This window comes from Rhipicephalus sanguineus, chromosome 3, assembly GCF_013339695.2.
Source record: "Rhipicephalus sanguineus isolate Rsan-2018 chromosome 3, BIME_Rsan_1.4, whole genome shotgun sequence".
NCBI classification, from domain to species: domain Eukaryota; kingdom Metazoa; phylum Arthropoda; class Arachnida; order Ixodida; family Ixodidae; genus Rhipicephalus; species Rhipicephalus sanguineus.
Genome location: NC_051178.1, coordinates 177,577,261 through 177,596,782, shown reverse-complemented (window position 1 = coordinate 177,596,782; position 19,522 = coordinate 177,577,261). Strand labels below are relative to the sequence as shown.

Sequence of the window (19,522 nt, the reverse complement as noted above, 5' to 3'; positions counted from 1 at the left end):
CTTTAATATTTTATCCATCTTCGTGTGAGAACACGCCCAAAACACAGCAGCGTTTCAGGCTGTCAAGAGAAGTAAACCGAAAGACAGTTTCATTTAGACGGGTCTGTGTGGCCCCCCTTTCAATATTTATTTGAGTTATTTACAACATTTTCAGTGTCACTAAATGAACTGCGGCACGACGAATGAATGACGAAAGCGAAGGCAGAAACAAATCGTAAGACTCTGCCTCAGATGCACAGCCAATAACAGATGGTTTGTTGCATAACACATATTGTAATCACGTCCTGAAATAAGTTTAGTACATCACTGGTTACGTACTTCTCGAAATCTCCCGATCACGCTGGGACGTATGCCAGTGATAAAGCGATGGGGGATAAGTGAGCAACAAAGTTTTTCGCCAGATATGTGAAACTAAATGCCCTAAAGAGATCGAAGTTTTTCTTTTTTGTTGTTGTTGTTGTTTCTTTGGTCCGGCAATTAGCAGGTTTCTGTGCAACTGGTCGCAATATAGACGTGATATCGCCGTGAAAGCATCAGTTTCTTTTTTACTTAATTCAGTCGCAGAAGTACGCTCTCTTTTAACTTTGTGTGTAGCCTTAAAAAATTTCACTCTGGAGAACTGGTCATGCAGGCTCCGAAAATAATGTCAACAGCACTTTCTGGGGGAATTTATAGATGCTCATTTTACAGAATTATCTCTGCAGTAGTCTTAAGTTCAACAAAGAAGTTAAACCAGGGCGCGAAATCACTGCGGTAAATGCATCATTACTTTTTTTTCCTTTGCCGCTACTGTTGTTATTGTCGTCGTTCTGATTGTTGAGCTTTTAAACGCTTTATGTGCGCTTTAAATTGTCGTAGCTACCATGATTTCGACGGTCGAAAGTGAACGCACGATACCTAACGGTCAACCTGTCATTCAATGTATATCAAAAGCCAACATAACATTAAAAACAGTGCAACTCTCTGGCGAACTTTAATTGGATTATGGTGCGATTAAACCGCATACTTAAGCGGTTACAAGTAAGAATGTACAAATGAATGTCGATTGCTGCTATCCTTCTTGTGAAAAATGTTAACAAAACATCGCAGCATGGCAGTGAAAAATTGACGAGAGCCAGGACAGGGCTCTCTTCTGTCGCGAAATCGAACGCAATCTCAGTAATCTTCGCATACTATCAATCCTTACGGCAGTGGTCAAGAGGCTACACACAAATCTACCAACGCCTGTCAGGTCAGGCGCCACTTCTCTCCTCCTGATCATATTTCATACCCTTTTCACATTCCTCGATGCGGGGTAGCCAACCGGCCGTGTATCAGTGTGTTTACCGCAATTCGCTTCCTAAGTATCCATCCAATTCTTAGCTTACTGTCTATGCCACGGGAACGAAAGCTCCCATCGAAAATGCTCTATACATATATTATGCATGCTCTAAACAATAACGTTTCTTTTTAATAACTATTACGTTATTCGTAAAAAGAAGTGAACAGTGTGTGTGTGTGTGTGTGTATATATATATATATATATATATATATATATATATATATAATATATATATATATATATATATAATATATATATATATATATCTATATATATATATATATATTGCTGTCACAACGGTAGTACATCACCAAGATTCGCAACCTCAATGAAGCGCGAACCCGACGTCTTGGTCCTCAAGTTATAACCGCGAGTAAAAATGTATTCGTATGTCAGCACTTGTCCGCAGGTACAAAAGTCTAGGAACTGTTAACTTGTAGGTTGGAAGTAACTACGGTGCCTACAAGTCCATTTCCAGGCAAGCACACTTTAACACGCTCGCGTTCTGCAGCGCAACAACAGTACGAACGATAACAGTCTTATGTATACGTTCTTAGAACTGAGGCCCGCATCCGCAAAGCGTATCGTACACCAGTGCTTGTAAGCATTCGGAACTTCGCTTATAAACGTTTTGAAAAAGTGCGTATAGCTGAAGTTCACAAAAGAGAAGTCCATACGAAATATTGAACATATAGCGAAGGTGGCCGGTCAATGACATGTAGTCCCTATGAAAACGAAGAGCATGTGAGTTTTGAGTCCTTACAGCCATAGTATTGCCGATACCACAAACAACAAACATAATGCCTTCGCGCTGCTACTCGCTCATGGCGGACAGAGGCTCTGAGATCGCGTTTCCCGTCCTGGTCGTGACGGTCCCATTCCGATTGGGCAGAAATGGGCGTGCACCACGCTTATCAGATGCACGTTAAAGAGCCGCAGGTAGCCATGATGAATCTGAAGTCCCCCACTACGGGGTGCTTCATGGTCAATTCGTGGCACTATGTCCAAGTAAGAAGGCGCCGTTGAATGAGCACGAGGGCGAACGCAACGGCACACGAGGCAACTACAAAAGTCTGGTTCGTTGCTACGTTGAACTTCAAGCGGCACAATGCACGCAACAAGTGTTTTCGCACAGAGATCCATCTATCGCCGCCCTATTCCCTGCACGTGGGCGGGTTGAAAGGTCCGAAGTAGTTGAGCTCGTAACAGCACGCCAACGTCAGGAAGGCGACGTACAGTCCCAGGCAGACGAGGCCCACGCGCCAGTTGAGGCGCCACCTGGCAGCACACAGCGTGACTAGCATGAGCACGGTCGTGCCCAACAGCGTGAGCGTCGTGTAAGTCAGTGCGCCGCTGTTGATGCGCAACCGGCCTCCGGTGTTGCACAATGTCTTCACCAACCAGGGAAGGCCCAAGCAGAACAGGATGTCGAAGATGTTGCTCCCGATCAGGTTGCTGAACGCCATGTTGCCGAAACCTGCGAACGATGTTCACGTTTGCTCAGAACAAGTATATTCTTAGTGACTGCTGATGTATGTGCTGCATCGTCTGCAGAGTTGCGCGAAACCTGTGTTTATCATTCGCTTACTAACGAAGAAAAAGTCACTGTATATTTTCCTTTACACTCCTAGTTTTGCAATGCGCAGATAAAGACCCAGAAATAATAGCTTCAATAATGTACAGCTTTAATGAAATATACTTATATTCTTTGGGTGACCTAAATAAAGTTTTTCCAGTCCAGTCAAAAGTCTTATTGTCAATACAGTTATATTTCCTAGAAAGATATCGTTTTCATCGCGTTAGAAGTTCAATGTGCGCTTACTGGCGTTGTTGCTGCGGATAGAGCTTATCCTTCTTTGTTTTTTTTATTTTTTGTTGTAAAAACATTTATTGCTCATATAAAGATAGACTGCCAACCATCACTAGTATTCAATTTTTCCTTTGATTACAACCACTTTTCCAGAAATATGTAAAGTGAACCCGCCGAAAGGGGAATTTCTGCGTTACGTGTGCTTCTGATTAGATAGAAGAAGAGGGATGAACCTCTATCTTAAGTAAGGACATCTTAAAAAATATCCATAGGACAAACAAACGACGGCAGGCTCACCCATTTTAACAATGAGCACCGTGGTGATGATCTCAGGTACGCTTATTCCAGCCGCGAGAATGGTGAGGCCGGACACCGAATCTGGTATGTTCAGCGTATAGCCTACGGCAAGGACACAAGAAAGATAAAAATCACAAGAGTTAACCTCCATACTTGCAGCTCATAGTCACGAAGAACAATTCAGACGAACGTCAGCTTAAAAACAGTGATACAACGAGTTATCGAATAGACCAAAGTAAGTTTAGAACACCCGAACTTTATTTCACCGATGTCAACGTCTATGCTTATAACGAAACAAAGCGCCGGTTCGGGCTATTGGTTGGGAGGGGTGTTAACCATCCCCGCGAAATTAATTAGATTTTGTATCTATATGTATACACACACATATACAAACACACGCGCGAGCATACATGAAGGCGGTTCGAACCACTCCCCCCCCCCCCCTCCCCACGAAAAAAAAATTTTTGGCTACTCCCCTGGTGTCTTGTCATCATAGGCTCTGCACTAACAGGAAAATCAAGATTGTAATGAATGTCACATATCATGAAGACAGTTTTGCGTTGGATATTTAACCTCTCAACGCCGAAGCTGACCTGTGTTAATGAACTAAATCGGGAAGAATCTCGGTGCTAAAAGGGAGAGCGGGACGGCAAGACGATGTCCGAAAGCATTGGACGACATGTTCCACCCGAGTTGTCACCTACGGGCACATCACTCTCGAGCGCGTTCTATCGTACCAATGACGGTGACCATCCAGGCACAAAGGTAGGACAGCAGGCCTATCCAGACCACGGCCATGATGAAAGTGAGCGGGAACATGCGCGGCCAGCGTCGACAGTCCGGCACCGTGACACGAAACAGCAGCGACGCAGGCAGTGTGACCAGCCACCACGTGCGGGACAGGCACCCACGGCTACTGGGCTTGTCGGTGCATGATTGCGTCTCTGAAGAGGCTTGGGGTTTCACGAAATCCACTTCCGTCTCTGTTGTGGGAAAATAAATAGAAGAACATGGGAATGTAGTTGATCGTTTCCAGTACCTCAAGAAGATGTCATGTAAAGGTATTAGTTGAAAGTTAGGCAATCGCGTTGTCTCCGCACTGCGTTATAGGTGACCATCCGATTTCTAACAAAAAAAGGCACTGTGACTCTCGTGATCAAAGTAACTTGTCAGCCATCGTACACGTTCCTTATAGGTTCAGCCATATATAGCACTAATAATGAAACTAAGGAGCGTAGAGGTGTAGTGACCTTTAACCCTTTCGCTACCGTGAAAAAAGAAGAAAACTGTACCAAATTTACCGGAAATCTTTTTTTAGCTCGATTTGTAGAGCTTTTTTTTTCTGAATAGATTGGTACCATTACTTCAATTCAATGGGGTTTCCTTATTTCACAAATTGCGTAAAAGAAGATAGCTGTAAGATGGCTTCCCCGCATGGTAACACAATGAAAGAAGGCAATGAAATGAAAGCCGAGACACAAAGAGCACAACATGTACAAGTGTGGCCATCTAAAGTCAAGTAACACAACTATGACCTGTATAGTCGCCATTGGTTCCATGTGGTACCAATTTTGGTTGATGACGAGTATAGTCGTCATCGGTCATATTGATACAAAATCTCATGACCACTATGCTCGTTAACGGGAGAGAAATGGTAATTGTTAATTGAAGCGTAGACGTTATTAAAGCTAAAGAGCGATGAAAGTGGACGATTAAACAACTTGGCGCCAGTAGGAGCCTAATCCACAAACTGCGCATTATGGCGGAAGCTGTTCACCGCCCATGTCATGGGTAGTGATCGATGTGTACCTGAAGTATACGCGCACGCACACACAAATAAACACCAACGACATAAACACACACATGCGTATGTAAATCTTCCCAGAGTTCTGCCTCCCTACATTTTATCCCTTTGCTATCTATCTATCTATCTATCTATCTATCTATCTATCTATCTATCTATCTATCTATCTATCTATCTATCTATCTATCTATCTATCTATCTATCTATCTATCTATCTATCTATCTATCTATCTATCTATCTATCTATCTATCTATCTATCCCCTCTCTCCCCGCGCGAAACAGCATAAGGCTGCGCAAGAATGTGAGAGATGTTCTAGACGTAAGTGGAAGATCGGGTACACGATCCCGCATCTCACCGCCGTTGATCTCAACGGCGACGACTTGTGTGTGGCGGTCTGACCCCATCAACGGACGGGTCCCGCCGCTTACGTCGTCGTAGCCATTCTCGGTGTCTACGGCCAGTCTTGCCTGGCTACCGCTTCTCGGGACCACTGCAGCAGTAGACTCGAGCGGAGACTGCGAGACGTGGTTGGTGGACAGAAGGGGCGCCGCCCCCTCGCTCACTGCAGATGCGCCGGTGGCTGGGGCCGCTGAGGCTTTGCTTTCTCCCGGTCGCTCCGCCAACTTCTCGGATTTTATGTACGCAACAATGTCGTCTACCTGCGATCACCGGTAATGACTAAAGTTTAAGACTGCATAGCGAGGCATACCCAATATAAAGAGTGGTAATTAAAAATGTGAACAATGACAATGCACATTTCCTGTATAAACCTTTCCATAGCGACTCTTGACGTACTCGTATACTACAAATAAGTAAAAGTCTTGCATCGGCGAAAAAAGGGGAGGCAGGGGCATACACAAGGCAGGGGGTATAACCAGAAAATATGTTTTGCTGGCTATCCTGTACTGGGGAAGAGGAAAGAGGGTAAGATAGATTGGACAGCCGGAAACTGAATTAGGAGGTCCCTATACAACCTCCGACCCAGTGTGTTGATTTTGAGTCTCCCTTCCTGTGTATTGATCTTGTAATAACTTCATTTATAGCAATACAATATTATTCTAATTCTGAAAGAAACGAAATAAAATTAAAGAAGGGGGGTAGAATGAACAACATCAAAATGTGTGCGTAGGCGATGTTACGAGCTCTGTCAAATATAATAGTACTGCGTCACACAATACGAATGTCGCATATACAGAAGCGTACCATCACACAGTCGACTGTGTCAGCTGTGTCAGCTATATAGTCACAATTTGTTGCACAATCCGTTAGCTCAACGCAGAAACCTCTTATGGACTATCACCATGATGTCCGTACAGGGCCGGTATACCAGAATTTCGGTTTCTGTTGCGGGGAGATTGCTTAGCTGGTCTAATGTGGAATAGAGCGCTGTTGTTTGCTAATTAAAACAAAAACACTAACAGAGACTACATGGGACTGTTTAACTGCACTTGCAACTCACAGAGGAGGTGATGTTGACTATCGCTTGAGACTTCATGTGTAATCAATGGAAAGATAAGGAAAATATAATCATTAATTTCTGGATCGCGTTTGGTGGACGAAGAGGAATATATTTCAGCGCGAGCGCATGAGAAATAATATATCTGACAGAGACGCTAGCCCCATGAAATTAATAACAGCCATAGTAATACTAGTAGCAGCCATCGCACATGCAATTACTTTTCCCGTACAGTGTAGGTGCGTATAGCGTGCTTTCAAATATGCGAACATATGCCGTGGCGCTCCTACCCGGAAAAGCAACGCGCGCAAACTGCGCCTGCTCAGATGGTACTGTGCGGGTGCGTATCACGCTGTGCTGAAGGTCTGCATGCGCTTGTTGTAAATGGGTGTTGCTACAAGGCTAGCATATACGTCATAGGCGAAAAAGAGCCATGAGAAGGAATCATAAACAAAAACAATCAAGGCAATATGCACGGATGTCACAAGAGACCATCTTTTTCTTCTTTTCTGCTTTTCCTCATTGCCCGATGTCGGTAAAATACATGAAGATGTTACTGTTTTGTGCATCCGTGGAATATTTGAAATTCTATTTAAAGCATTTATTCACTCGTGTGGTCGCTTATAATACAAGTGCTTAAGAGGCACTGTGCTGTCACGTGGCCAAACTGGGACACATAAGAGGTTTCGTTAAATAGACCAAACCAGATTTTTGTTTCTAGCTCGTAAGTGCGATGACCTGATCAAATAGCAGCCAACATTACTGTGATTGTCGTACCAGCGCCTCCTCTATTTTTCTGTGCCTGGGCGAAGGAGCGGAGAGCAATGGGAAGCGGCCGTCGGTGTTAGTGCGGCTTTTAACCGCCACGCGCCGCCACCGAAGTAGAGCTGCGGTCGCACCGTCGCCCACGGAAACGCAGGTTCGCAGCTGTTACATTGTTGAGTTTTCGGCCGTATTCGCGCTGTTTGACGTGTAATCAAAACGTTTGTAAGCAGAAATGGTGAAGCACTTGTTGCTCTTGGCAACAAGAAATTTTTTGAAGGCATGTGTCTTTTGCGGCTGTTGCTGATCGAGCCGCTCGCGCGTCGTCTGCTGAGCCGACATGAGCGCGGGCAAGTGACGCGAGGTAAATTGTTCTTTCACCATTATGCTCGCTTGTCTGCAAGTCGGTTTTTCAGTGTCTGAGATTCGAGTTTTGAAAGCAGTGTTTGCCAGTAGCTAATACTGAAAGCTTCGGCGCTTCAAGAGCTCCGATGCATGCTAACGTCTACTGGTGTAGCAAACTACACGCAAGCCTTGAGTGCATGCGCTAACTAGCACGAAATGTCGCGAGACTGCTTCCAAGGAGGTCCGCAGTCTCACGTTCCCTTCGTAAATCTTTTGACAGGTACATTTGTTGCCACTGTGAGAAAGCAACAGCTGGTGCCAAAAAATGAGGACGTATGTCGAGTGAATCCATCATTTCAGATCTTAGAACAATTTTATCATGATAGTACGAAAAACAAACAAAAACAGCTCCTTCATCCACGCGCTTCTTGCAACACTGCCCGATGTTTGTGAACAGACGGTGTTCAAGTCTAAAGTCGTATGATGACTTTTAACTTGAGCTGTGAAAATGTACAGAGTAATTGCATGTCTATTGTTTCACCGGCAGCACTTGTAGTGTCCATTGGCTCCGATTCCTTAGCTTCGGGACCTAATGTCAGCGTTGCACATGGCGGCGGTCGCGAGGCAGCGTTGCTACTGGTGCATGTTGACTGTTCGGTCACAGCGCGGTCACGTTTAGTGATGCTTGCCATGCTTCGTCCAGTCGTTACCTTGGGCTGCAAATGTGAGGGGTGGTCTGTAAAGACTGATGGTACTGCATCCTCCTTGAGCCGCCGTATTTTTCCTTCTATGAAGTCCTCTGGTTAAAAATGGCGGCTACATACTCTCGTGTAGTTCGAAGTTGTAATCGCTGCAAGCCACCGCTGCCGTACACCAGCGGCAGCTGGTATTTCATGGAACGAAATTGCACCAGTGTTTTTGTTTCCGCTCGATTTGCACAATGGTACGCAACAATACGACATACCGAGACATGCGGAGCACGTGGTTGCAAAATCCTGAAGTATAAAACACGAATACAATCAAATTCGAATACACTTTTCGCACCGGCATCACGGCCACACAGACTGCATGCGGCATACGTACCTGGGAAAGCCTGTGAGAAGTGCGAATTCAATTAAACTCGTATGTAAACACGCATTCGGAAGCTTCGTAATACACGCGGCCGTTCAGCGCCAGCTTCCCGTAGTCTACTTGCACAGCGCCGCCACGCGGCAGCGGCTAGCTGCGGCGGAGCGCGCGCGCGATGGCCTGAGGTCGTACGTGCAGTGCCATATAAGTTGCAAGAATACGTCTACGTGTACAATTTCAATTAAACAACACTGAGATTGCTGCAAGCTGGGACATACCCTAACCCTGCCTTTCTGCACAAGCTTTATCCTGATGTATATTTAACTAATTCATGTACGAAATGTGGCGGTTTAGCCACCTTACACCACGTGCTCTGGGAGTGCCCCTCGGTACGTGGCACTGATAGAGCATCGGCCAGCAAGTGGGGCTCCGCTCTGAGGAGTCCCGACATTCAGCCACAACTTTGGGCTGTCCAGAGGGCCCACGATGCGGCGGTAGGTCTCGGCTTGACTGTCCCGTCGTGGGAGCGGCCCACCGTGTGCTAAGGCACACGCCTCCGGACTTTGTTAATAAAGTTCTTCCAATCCAATTCAAATCCAGCACCACTGTATATAAATAGTCACCTATGTATGTCCCCTCCCTGGAAAGCTATATACGTGTACAATCACAGGTTTAATGCGCGCGTACTTCTTAGAATTTGTTTGATCTCTTGAAGTATAGCTTGTCATGCGATAAAATCTCGTTACAGGGGTGTTAACGCATAGTTTATATAACTCCCATCACGCGTCCACTGCACAGAGTAACCGAAATGGTTACCTTACGCGTTACATGATAATACCATACCTCCTAGACTAATGCACGCCGTCAGGCAATGCGACGAAATGTCGGTGCGGGAATTGTAACCCTGACTGCACAGTCACGCACCTGTGCGCACGCCTTTACGTTAAAGGCACTTGCGTTAACGCTGCGTTACGTTTCCTTTAGCCTCCAGCAAGCTTCCATCGAAACACAGCTGCGCAACATCCGAAGCAAACATATCGTGTGCAAACACGTACTAACGTGCACTCAGGTGCCAGTAAACACGACACAGAAATCGCTCCGCCAAGTTTCAATGCGACTTCGTCGCCGCCCCTGCTCTGTATACGTTACGTTCGCAACGAACGAAACTTGCGATGATGCTTCACATTCTCGCCCACGAAGTTCGATAGGTGAGAGGGAGGGAAGGAAGGATACAGGCCTGAAAGAAAGAAAACTTGAGCAGGTGATCGGAACAAAGACCCAATTTACTACCCTATACCGAAAGTTTGGCGGCGCACAGTGATAAGACGGAAACAGAAAGAGACAAACTGAGCTCATGAACCTAATCACTGCTATTCACAGCATAGGATAACACTTGTCAGTACTTGAGTCGATCGCGCAGGTTTGTTATTTGCAATATAAAGCATTCGCATCCCCCTGACGCGACGTACTATCTGCTCGCCATTTCCATCCTAATGCTAAGTTAAAAGATAACAAAGGCGTCCAATCAGAGGACGTCCCACTACCTGAGCGACGGCCAGGCTCTTGAGCTGCGGGTTGTAGTGCATCACTAGAACATACACGCAGAAGAGCAACAGCAGGGATGCAGCTTCGTACCTGCACATGGTTAGACGAGGGAACACTCATTTGTGCATGCAAGCTATAAATTTCACAATTTGAGAGGACGTCGTATTCAATGGGGTTATATACTAAATGTGCAGTAACGCATGTCATTGATTACTTGATTGGTTGCCACACAACGCTGGCGTTATGACAATTGATTGATTGATTGATTGATTGATTGATTGATTGATTGATTGATTGATTGATTGATTGATTGATTGATTGATTGATTGATTGATTGATTGATTGATTGATTGATTGATTGATTGATTGATTGATTGATTGATTGATTGATTGATTGATTGAAATAAGAACACTTCAGCGCGTGTGCACCCTTTCTATGACGGAATGCGGCCATGCTGCAGACTTGTATTCAAGCCCGTAACTTCATGCTCAACAGTATAGAAAGGGCCCAGCCACTCGGCTACGCCGGCGAGTACGTTTGTAGTCATGTGCACAGGTATCAACGCAAAAAAAAAGAACACTCCCACATTCTCAATCGATCCTCGATTTGAGGCTCTTCCTTCGCTCCATGATGCTGCTACTGCTGATGATGATGATGTTGTGGTGCCCTTCCTTTTATAACGGGTCGTCGTATCTATAACGGCCTGGCTGGGCACAGCCTCGCCCCTCAACTTAAGAAAGATCTACACTTCTCAAGAATTGCAGTACAGCGGCTACGAAACCCACTTATTACATCTTTCGAGGAGCAGCGCAACCATCGACATTCTCATGTGTCAAGGCGGAGTGTTGCGTTGAGGAACGTTTTAGAATACGGGAGACACTATCGCACGAAAGGCGAAGCATTGACAGTGATGATAACAATGAATTTGTAAACTACACAAATTAAGGTCAGGGATTTTATCGGCCCTATATATTTGGAAGGAAAAAATATTTTTTTTTCCTTCCAAGTATGAACCAACTCGCCCAGCAGCAAGCTTTATTGAGCCCTATATATATAGCGGTAAACGTCCGGTAGCATATACCTATATTAACAGGCATGGTGTTACGCGCCCACGGGCAAATATAAGCAGATTTCACTCGACGACCACGAACACTGGCTGTCAGAACGCTGGCGTTATGACCAGCGCATGGCGGAAGTGATAAAACGCATCACGCTCCCTCGCTTAAAGTTTCTCCGAAACATTCAGACAGCGCAACCTCCTGCGTTATGCGAGTTGAAAAACAGTGCACGAAGCAACCGACCATCTTGGCCCGCTCAACACTTACGCCCACCCCCGAATACCTGCAAAAAAGGGCGCGCGGGCCACCTTTGCGCTCGGCTGCTGCGATCTTCGAAGCGCTGAACACGAACGGCCCGGATGTGCGCGGCCGCCCTCATGTGCCTACGGCCAGGAGACGCACGCTCGTTCAACTCACACACGATGGTACACTGTAGACGTTACTTTACACACAGCTGTAGACACAGCTCCACACAGCCTACAATCGCTTATCTTGATATATACTCGGGCCCGATGTTACTCGTTGAAGCCAGATATGCGATTATTAGCCGCCTTTTTACATCTTTTTTTTTCTTCGCTGTACATGTGTGCAGCGGAAGTCTGCATTAACTTTCCTTTCAACGATATGCCCGAAAACATTAATCACTCGTTCACTCACGGAAAGGTGCCAACGTATTCGTCGACGCATATCCGTATGTCATAGTTCAAATTCGTGCACGGTACATTACTAAAGAATCAAACGCTGGAGAAAGTGAGCAAGGTTCTTCTATACATTCTCGTGCTCACGCGATTCTTATTCGCAATAGCTATGCGGCGCTTCAATGTCCACATAACGCGGGTTTGTAGAAAGATTCCAAGCGCCGGCACTGACTACATAATTTTACGTGTTCCGTTGCTGATTTTACCATGCGATGTACCCGCATTAAACAAAGCACAAGAAGCGGCTTTAAACTTATCCAAAGAGCGCTGTGCCGTGACGTACCAGTGGACAGTGCTGTCAGCGATGCAGACTGCGAGCACGCTCACGCTGGCCACGTACAACAGGCAGTCCCGCACGATGGGGTACCACTCAAGCTGCGCTGTCTGCAAAATATATTATCATTATGATTATTATCGGCATCGTTGTTGTGAGCAGTAACAGCAGCGCTGACTGAAGCCATATATGGTCATGTGTAGGCTTTCCCGGACCCGCCTTCATATATACGTGTTCTATCATGCACGCATCAGTGAGGTTTATGAGCCATGGACTTGTGTAAGGCAAATAGCCACTTGAAAAGGCACTATTTGTGTGTATTTTATCGAAGGCTTTGTGTATCATGATATATCACCTCAACAAACCATTCCGTGTCTTTACTAATTTTCTCTGAGCTTTTCTCGGTCCCTTAACTTGCTCACATTTATATGTATGCTTTGTTATTTCCTTCACAATTGCATTTTGTACCATGCTCATGTGCTGCTGGACCCTGTAGGGGCCGGAGCCTTGTCAGGCTGCAGTTTGTGCGACTTCTTTTCCGTCACCCCCATATTTCTCAGGAAATAAAAGGTCCATTGATTGATTGATTGATTGATTGATTGATTGATTGATTGATTGATTGATTGATTGATTGATTGATTGATTGATTGATTGATTGATTGATTGATTGATTGATTGATAAAATGTTACACGTGAACGAGATAAGTGGAGGTCGCTGAAAGAAAACTTTGTTCTACGATGCACATAAGTACCTTGATGTCGATGGCTAAATAGGCGCCTTGATTACCTAACACTAAATAGATGTCACCTAAGTTTTCTCAGTAAAGTACATTAAACGAAGCAGCTCGCACACACAGTGGCAAAAACATGTACGCGAAACAAAGTGTTTTAAAGGCCGTTTATGTTTAACGTAAGAGTTGGGCAGTTTTCATCGTGCTCCGTGATGTAGAGGCCACCTCGAAGGTCACTCAAATCAACTACTAACAAGCACAACCTCAAGGTAACCCCCCTTTTGAGGTCCATTCGAGTGCTCTGTGGCGTGAACAATGCTGAACAATGAGCAATTTGTTTACCGCAAACACTGTCACCAGACATGAACGCTCTTCAGACCGAGAGCGCGGTTAGCAAAAAGAAAAATGATGTACCTCGAGCATGATCACTGCGCACGTTCGCAGCCGAGTTTGATGGCCTGTGTCGCCATTAAGAAGAGACCGCTGTTGCGTCGCACGCCTTCTTCGAGAGCGAAGGGGCACAGACCCCATCTATTTCGTGTGGCGCTGAGGCGAGACGCCGTATCAGAGCGCACGCAGCTGGCACAAAAAGAGAGCGTCGCTTCGTGGACAGTAGCATTCGCCAAATACAGACGCGGGGCAGCTTACCGTGCTGAGCAAATAGATGCCGGTCACGCTGGTGACTCCGAGGATGTTGAACACGGCCGAGCCCACAATGGTGCCGACGCCGATGTCTCCCTCCGTGACAAAAGAACCTGCGTCATTAATTTTGCTACACAATCGCGAAGATAACGGGGAGATGCCGTTGCCCAAGATGTCGGCTGGTTTCGGACATGTGTAAGCTGAAAACACGTATATACCTTTACGCTTTCACGAAAAATTATAGTAATAAGTACAGAATTTATCTGAGAAGCCATAGCTCTTAGGGTGTCGGAGAGAACGAGCGAGAATAAATGAGTTTTCTCGCTTTTTCGATGTCTTTCTTCGAGTACTAATTCAATCTGTCAACAATCTCCCTCCAGAATGGAAAGCCCTTATTCTTACACTCCCAATCCCTTCGGCCATGACGATTAGAAGAAAAAAAAAGGCGGTGTTCTTTGGTCGTCACGTTTAACAAGGGGTGCAACGTACCCAGTTAACTAGTTGCCCACACTGTATAATCACGCCTGTCTCGACAAAAAACTTGGAGGATGTTTAAGCTTCACCTTCAAGAATAGAACGCGATAGCGTAATCGGGCCCCGTGCGCATCGCCTTCTCAACTGCTAGTCTGGTTTTGGTTCTCGGTGAATGCCTCAACCGTGCCGTAAGGAAACGAATGATTGTGCGCGTAACATCGGCCGTTTCAAAGTATCCTAGAATTCCTACGGCAAGTACAAATTGTTAAGTGCCCACTACGCCATAATTCTTCCTTTGCGAATCAGCGAAAGGCCCACTACGCGTCCGTAAGGCGACACGCGAACCTACGCAGTCGTTCACTTTGTTGATGCTTTTGTAGCTGATGATGATTAAATGTGTCTGAGCGTTCTGAAATGGGTGGGGCTTTAAAACACACACTCGTTGCGCGATTAACATGTCTTGACGCCTGGCGCGATTCTATGCGCTTCTGTCACGCAATATTACACGCGGTAAGGAGACTCCTTCCACTACATGCCATTCATACAGTTTTTTTTTTTTTTTGAAGCAGTTTCAAGCAAAGGCGTGGCTTTGTGGTAGAACATCTGCTTGTCGCGCAGAAGGCGTAGGTTCGATTCTTACTCGAACCGAAGATCTTTATTATTTATTTTATATGCATCTTTCTCGATTTTTCGGTCACGGACAAGATGATTTTTCGCTCCCAACCAACGACGCAGACACCGACGCCCATTCTGGAGTGCTCTAGAGTTTAATATTCATTTCGGTTAGCAGTGCTCATCAGAAACGAGAAGAATAGAGTGGAAGTTACACAACCTTGCTTACTGTAAGTTATGGTTGTAATGAGAGCTAGGTGGTTTTATGAAGCTTAGTATAACAGGGAGCTAACTAGTTGGTAAGTATTCATTCTAAAAAGACAGTTTAGAATGGTTTTATGGTCGCTTCTAATCCGTAGGTTTCTCACATGTTCGGCAGGCGCCGAGCGGGAGTCGAAATTGTGAGGAACATACGGATCAACTTCTCTCCGCTTTCCTTTTCCGCCTTTCCTTCCCTTTCCCCCTTCCTTTAGTGTGGGGCAGCAAACCGGATGCTATAATTCTGGTTGACATCTTGTCCTTTCTCTAATTTTATTCTCTCTTTCTCACAAGTTTGGTTGTCACATAAGACGTGTGTATGTGAGCGCGCAAAATTCCTTCTAAAGACTATAATTACGTTTTTTTATAGCGACATATGCTGGTAACAGGGTATTTTACGGCAAGTCCTACAATTTACTCACGTTTCTTCGAGAAATTTCGAAACAGTAAAAAAGGTGTTTGCGCGTGGTGCTTAAGCTCGTGGCCCTACATTTCTAGCTATCGTTTCTATTGGTATGTCTATACGCACGCACACAGACCACTAGTTATTCAGCTCAATGCAGATCTTTAATTCTATTAAACGACATCAAAAAGAAAGAACTGCAGCTTTCTTTCTTTTTTTTTTCGTTTTAGTACCTGTGCAGGTGAACGAAGGGGACAGAGGTATTTGATGTTAGTGAGCCACCCCTGAGGAAAGAGTAGGCTTAAGCAAAATCTGACGCCGATGATTCTGAAATTTAGCACACAAAGCACACAAAGTAAAAGGCTTGTGTGTCAAAAGATGCATCTAAATTTCATAGATTTTCTTTTCTTTTTTTTACGCTTCACCGTCATTCTTGAACCACAGCACCATGTGGCGCTGGGTGTTGGGCGTGTCGGGTAGGCGGAACTAGCAGTCTCGGGACCTAGTAAATTGACTATGGTTGGCGGACAGTGCTCGGGCACCAGCAGCGAGTCATGGCTACCTGGACTGAGCACGACACTCAGCTTTGGGTTCAAGCCTGGTTGCACAATAAAGTTTGTCTCTCTCTCTCTCTTCACCATCATTTCATTCGAACGTGGATGCACACTCACCAATTATGGCAGAGTACAACTCAGGCGACGAAGTGCCGACAGCCATTACCGTAGCACCGGCGACGTCCGATGATATCTTCAGCGCTGTAAGATAATAAAAGAACAGCAGCATAGCGAAATGATTGGGAGGTTTATAGGATGTACATTTTTGTATAGTAAAGCGTTCAATTTTCTACTCCTTGTTCGGGCCATCATCATATTGCCTCTCGGCCAACAAGAAGCGTGAGCACTTTCGTAACAAGCTTCGAGCTCAAACTGAATGCCGCCACTTCTCAAGGCAGCGATCTCTGGATAATGTTCCGAGCAGAAAGCTTGGCCAAGATAGCTTGACAGTGTTGTCTAATAGAAAAATGGTGCACACTAACCGTCGGACAGCCGCTCCAGGCAAGGCACGAAGTACTCGTCGCATACTATAGCCAGCATGCAGCAGAGGTAGGCGAGCACCAGGAAGTGCATGGCCAGCCATCCCTGGAGCCGCTGTTCCTGCGTGAACGGGTCCCGCGGGAACTCGTCGATGGATGGCGGCACGCACGGTAACACCAAGAGAGGAGCGGCGAGCTGCTGCTGGTGCTGCCACGTGAACGATGACGAGGCATTTCCGGCTTCTTCCTCCTTCTGTACCAGCTGAAGCGTTTCCTCGCCCTGATAGGACACTGGGACCGTCGCATTCGGTAAGGAACCCGCTGGCTTGCCTTAGTTTGGTGGGGAATGGTGAGCAAGGTGAAAGACAAAGACGGGTTGCAAGTAAGTTTGAATTTAACGGTTGACAGGCAAGGCTAGATTGAAATGCTTTTATGAAAAACCACCCTTTACGCATTGTGGAAAAGCGCGCACGCAGTCGGAAGTTTTTACACATGTGGCGCTTTGTCACACGACCCTTTCAGTTATATTTCCATCCTGATTCTTTTTGTATCGCACCTAAAATAAATGTACCAGGGTTCTTCAATACTTCGAAAAACTCTGGCTATACCCAGAAATTCTGATTCCGCTCGTGTCTTCTTGCGCCTCCTGTCCCACTTTCAGTGGCAGAAAGTGCAACAAAATGCTTCAAGTTGATAAGGACCATAGTATAGTATGCGTGGACTGCCACAAGGCTGACATCACCGTCGTGAGACAAGTTTGCACGTAGAATGGGATAATCGAGCGTTACGTCGGTGTCCATACTTATAGCCGCACATTAAAGACTGATGTGCTCAGCTTCTTGGGTCCACTATGTTCATCAAGCTCAGCAAAAGACTACTAATGAAAACGTAGTCAGATACAAGTACCTGATAGCTATGATTCCACCATCATCTCAAACACACACACAAATGACGTGTACGCACACTGTGGAGGTATCAGCCTACTTCGCACAGAAGCAAAATGGGTCTTCAAGTCGCTTCAGACGACGGCCTTAAGAATTCTCCGAATTCTCATCTTACATCGTCAATGCGACGCTGAAACACTGCGCGCTATCACTGAAGAAGTTTTATAGCGTTTTTCAGAAACAACAGAATATTATCAAAGAAATCCCCAACGTGCCTCAGATGTAAGCGGCAGCGTTCTGTGCGCCTTTCTATGCTCAATGTGTCACAAAACATTGCATTATTAAATGCGAAGCATTTCTTAGCAAACCTTCGGTACTTTGAGCGTTTCTATCAACGTATATATTGCCACGCCCACTTCTTGTCTTGTTTTGATGTATTCGGGTTTGACCGGCAGGGACGGTTATCAACGCTCGACGCTGTCGGCGAAGTAGTGTTCTAGAAGCGTCGCGATTGTAGTAGATCGGTTTGTTAAGATTGCGCCCCGCACGCGAATGTTCCAGCTTTGTCTAGAGATTACGCCGCCACCAGCGATATCGCTGGAAAGTTCGATAGCGCCTGTATAAAAGCCGACGCGCTTGACTGCTTGTCAGTTGATCGACGAACGACGCCCTGTTCGCCGCTATCATTGTACAGCGTATATTGCTGTAGTCCCAGTTCTCATTTTCCGGCCACAAGTTCGGCCAAATAAAGTTTCATCCTGCAAACGCCGACTGCTGTCTTCGTCGACGTCACGACCACGTGACATCTGGTGGAGGTGCTGCTTCATGATCCGGACGCCACCGCGGAGCGCTGACCCAAGCCCAAGCCGCGAAGAAGACGACTCTAAGGACAACCCGGATCCTCGAACCAGCCGCCGGCAGAAGGGACTACAACCAGAGTACGGACTCCTTCCCGAAAACGCCAGGCAGCCGAAGACCGTCACCTCGACCGCCGAGACGATGACAGACCCCCTGCCACCTACAACGGTCGTGATGCAGCCACCCAGGGAGCCGCCGACGTTCCGTGGTTCGCCATGTGAAGACCCCGAGACCTGGCTCGAGACCTTCGAAAGGGTCTCAACATTTAATAACTGGAACTGCGAGGACAAGCTGCGCCACGTGTACTTCTACCTAGAAGACGCCGCGAGGACGTGGTTCGAGAACCGAGAATCCGCCCTACAAACATGGGATCTCTTTCGGACGACGTTCCTAAGCACGTTCACGAGCGTGGTCCGCAAGGAACGGGCCGCGGCTATGCTGGAGACCCGTGTGCAGCTGCCCAACGAAAATATTGCCATCTACACGGAAGAGATGAATCGCCTGTTTCGACACGCCGACCCAAGTATGCCCGAAGAGAAGAAAGTGAGGTTCCTCATGCGGGGTGTCAAACAGGAACTCTTCGCTGGATTGATAAGGAACCCGCCGAAGACGGTCACTGAATTTGCATCGGAGGCTTCTACGATCGAGAAAACGCTTGAGATGCGAACGCGGCAATACAACCGCAGCTTCTCGGCTACAAGCTACGCCGACGTTCAAGCCCTAGGACCCGCCGACCTGCGTGAGACGATTCGAGCAATCGTGCAAGAAGAGTTGCGAAAGATTCTACCTTCGTCGCAACCTCAAGTAGAGTCCATCGCCGACGTCGTGCGCCAGGAGATCCAGCATTCACTCGGCGCGCCTCAGCTAGCAGAGCCGCAGCCGCAAGCTATGAGCTATGCTGCTGCAGCCCGCCGTCATGCTCCTCCTCCACGCCTGCGCCAAGACGCCACACCGCCGCAGTACCGTCGCCAGACGCCGCCGCCGCCACCGCCGCCACCGACGCCCTACCGACCACCTGTCGGCCAGCGCAACACCCCGAGGAAGACCGATGTCTGGCGTGCCCCCGACAACCGCCCGCTCTGCTACCACTGCGGAGAGGCCGGCCACACGTACCGCCGCTGCCAGTACCGACAGATGGGACTACGCGGATTCGCCATCAACGCGCCGCGCCCGCAGCCAGGCGAAC

The 19,522-nt window shown here is 46.7% G+C and overlaps 1 protein-coding gene across 1 annotated transcript in view; it reads right to left on the bottom strand.

Moving 5' to 3' along the window:
* Positions 1-2,398: 2,398 nt before the first annotated feature.
* Positions 2,399-19,522, bottom strand: part of LOC119387730 (sodium/potassium/calcium exchanger 5-like) — a 46,589-nt gene continuing 29,465 nt past the window's right edge. The window contains exons 3-11 of the mRNA XM_037655213.2: positions 16,598-16,924; positions 16,233-16,316; positions 13,821-13,927; positions 12,451-12,551; positions 10,410-10,500; positions 5,590-5,893; positions 4,166-4,411; positions 3,429-3,530; positions 2,399-2,798 (exon numbers count right to left, since the gene is read on the bottom strand). Coding sequence (XP_037511141.1) covers positions 2,476-2,798; positions 3,429-3,530; positions 4,166-4,411; positions 5,590-5,893; positions 10,410-10,500; positions 12,451-12,551; positions 13,821-13,927; positions 16,233-16,316; positions 16,598-16,924 — 1,685 coding nt within the window. The 3' untranslated portion in view covers positions 2,399-2,475. The remainder of the gene's footprint in view (positions 2,799-3,428; positions 3,531-4,165; positions 4,412-5,589; positions 5,894-10,409; positions 10,501-12,450; positions 12,552-13,820; positions 13,928-16,232; positions 16,317-16,597; positions 16,925-19,522) is intronic.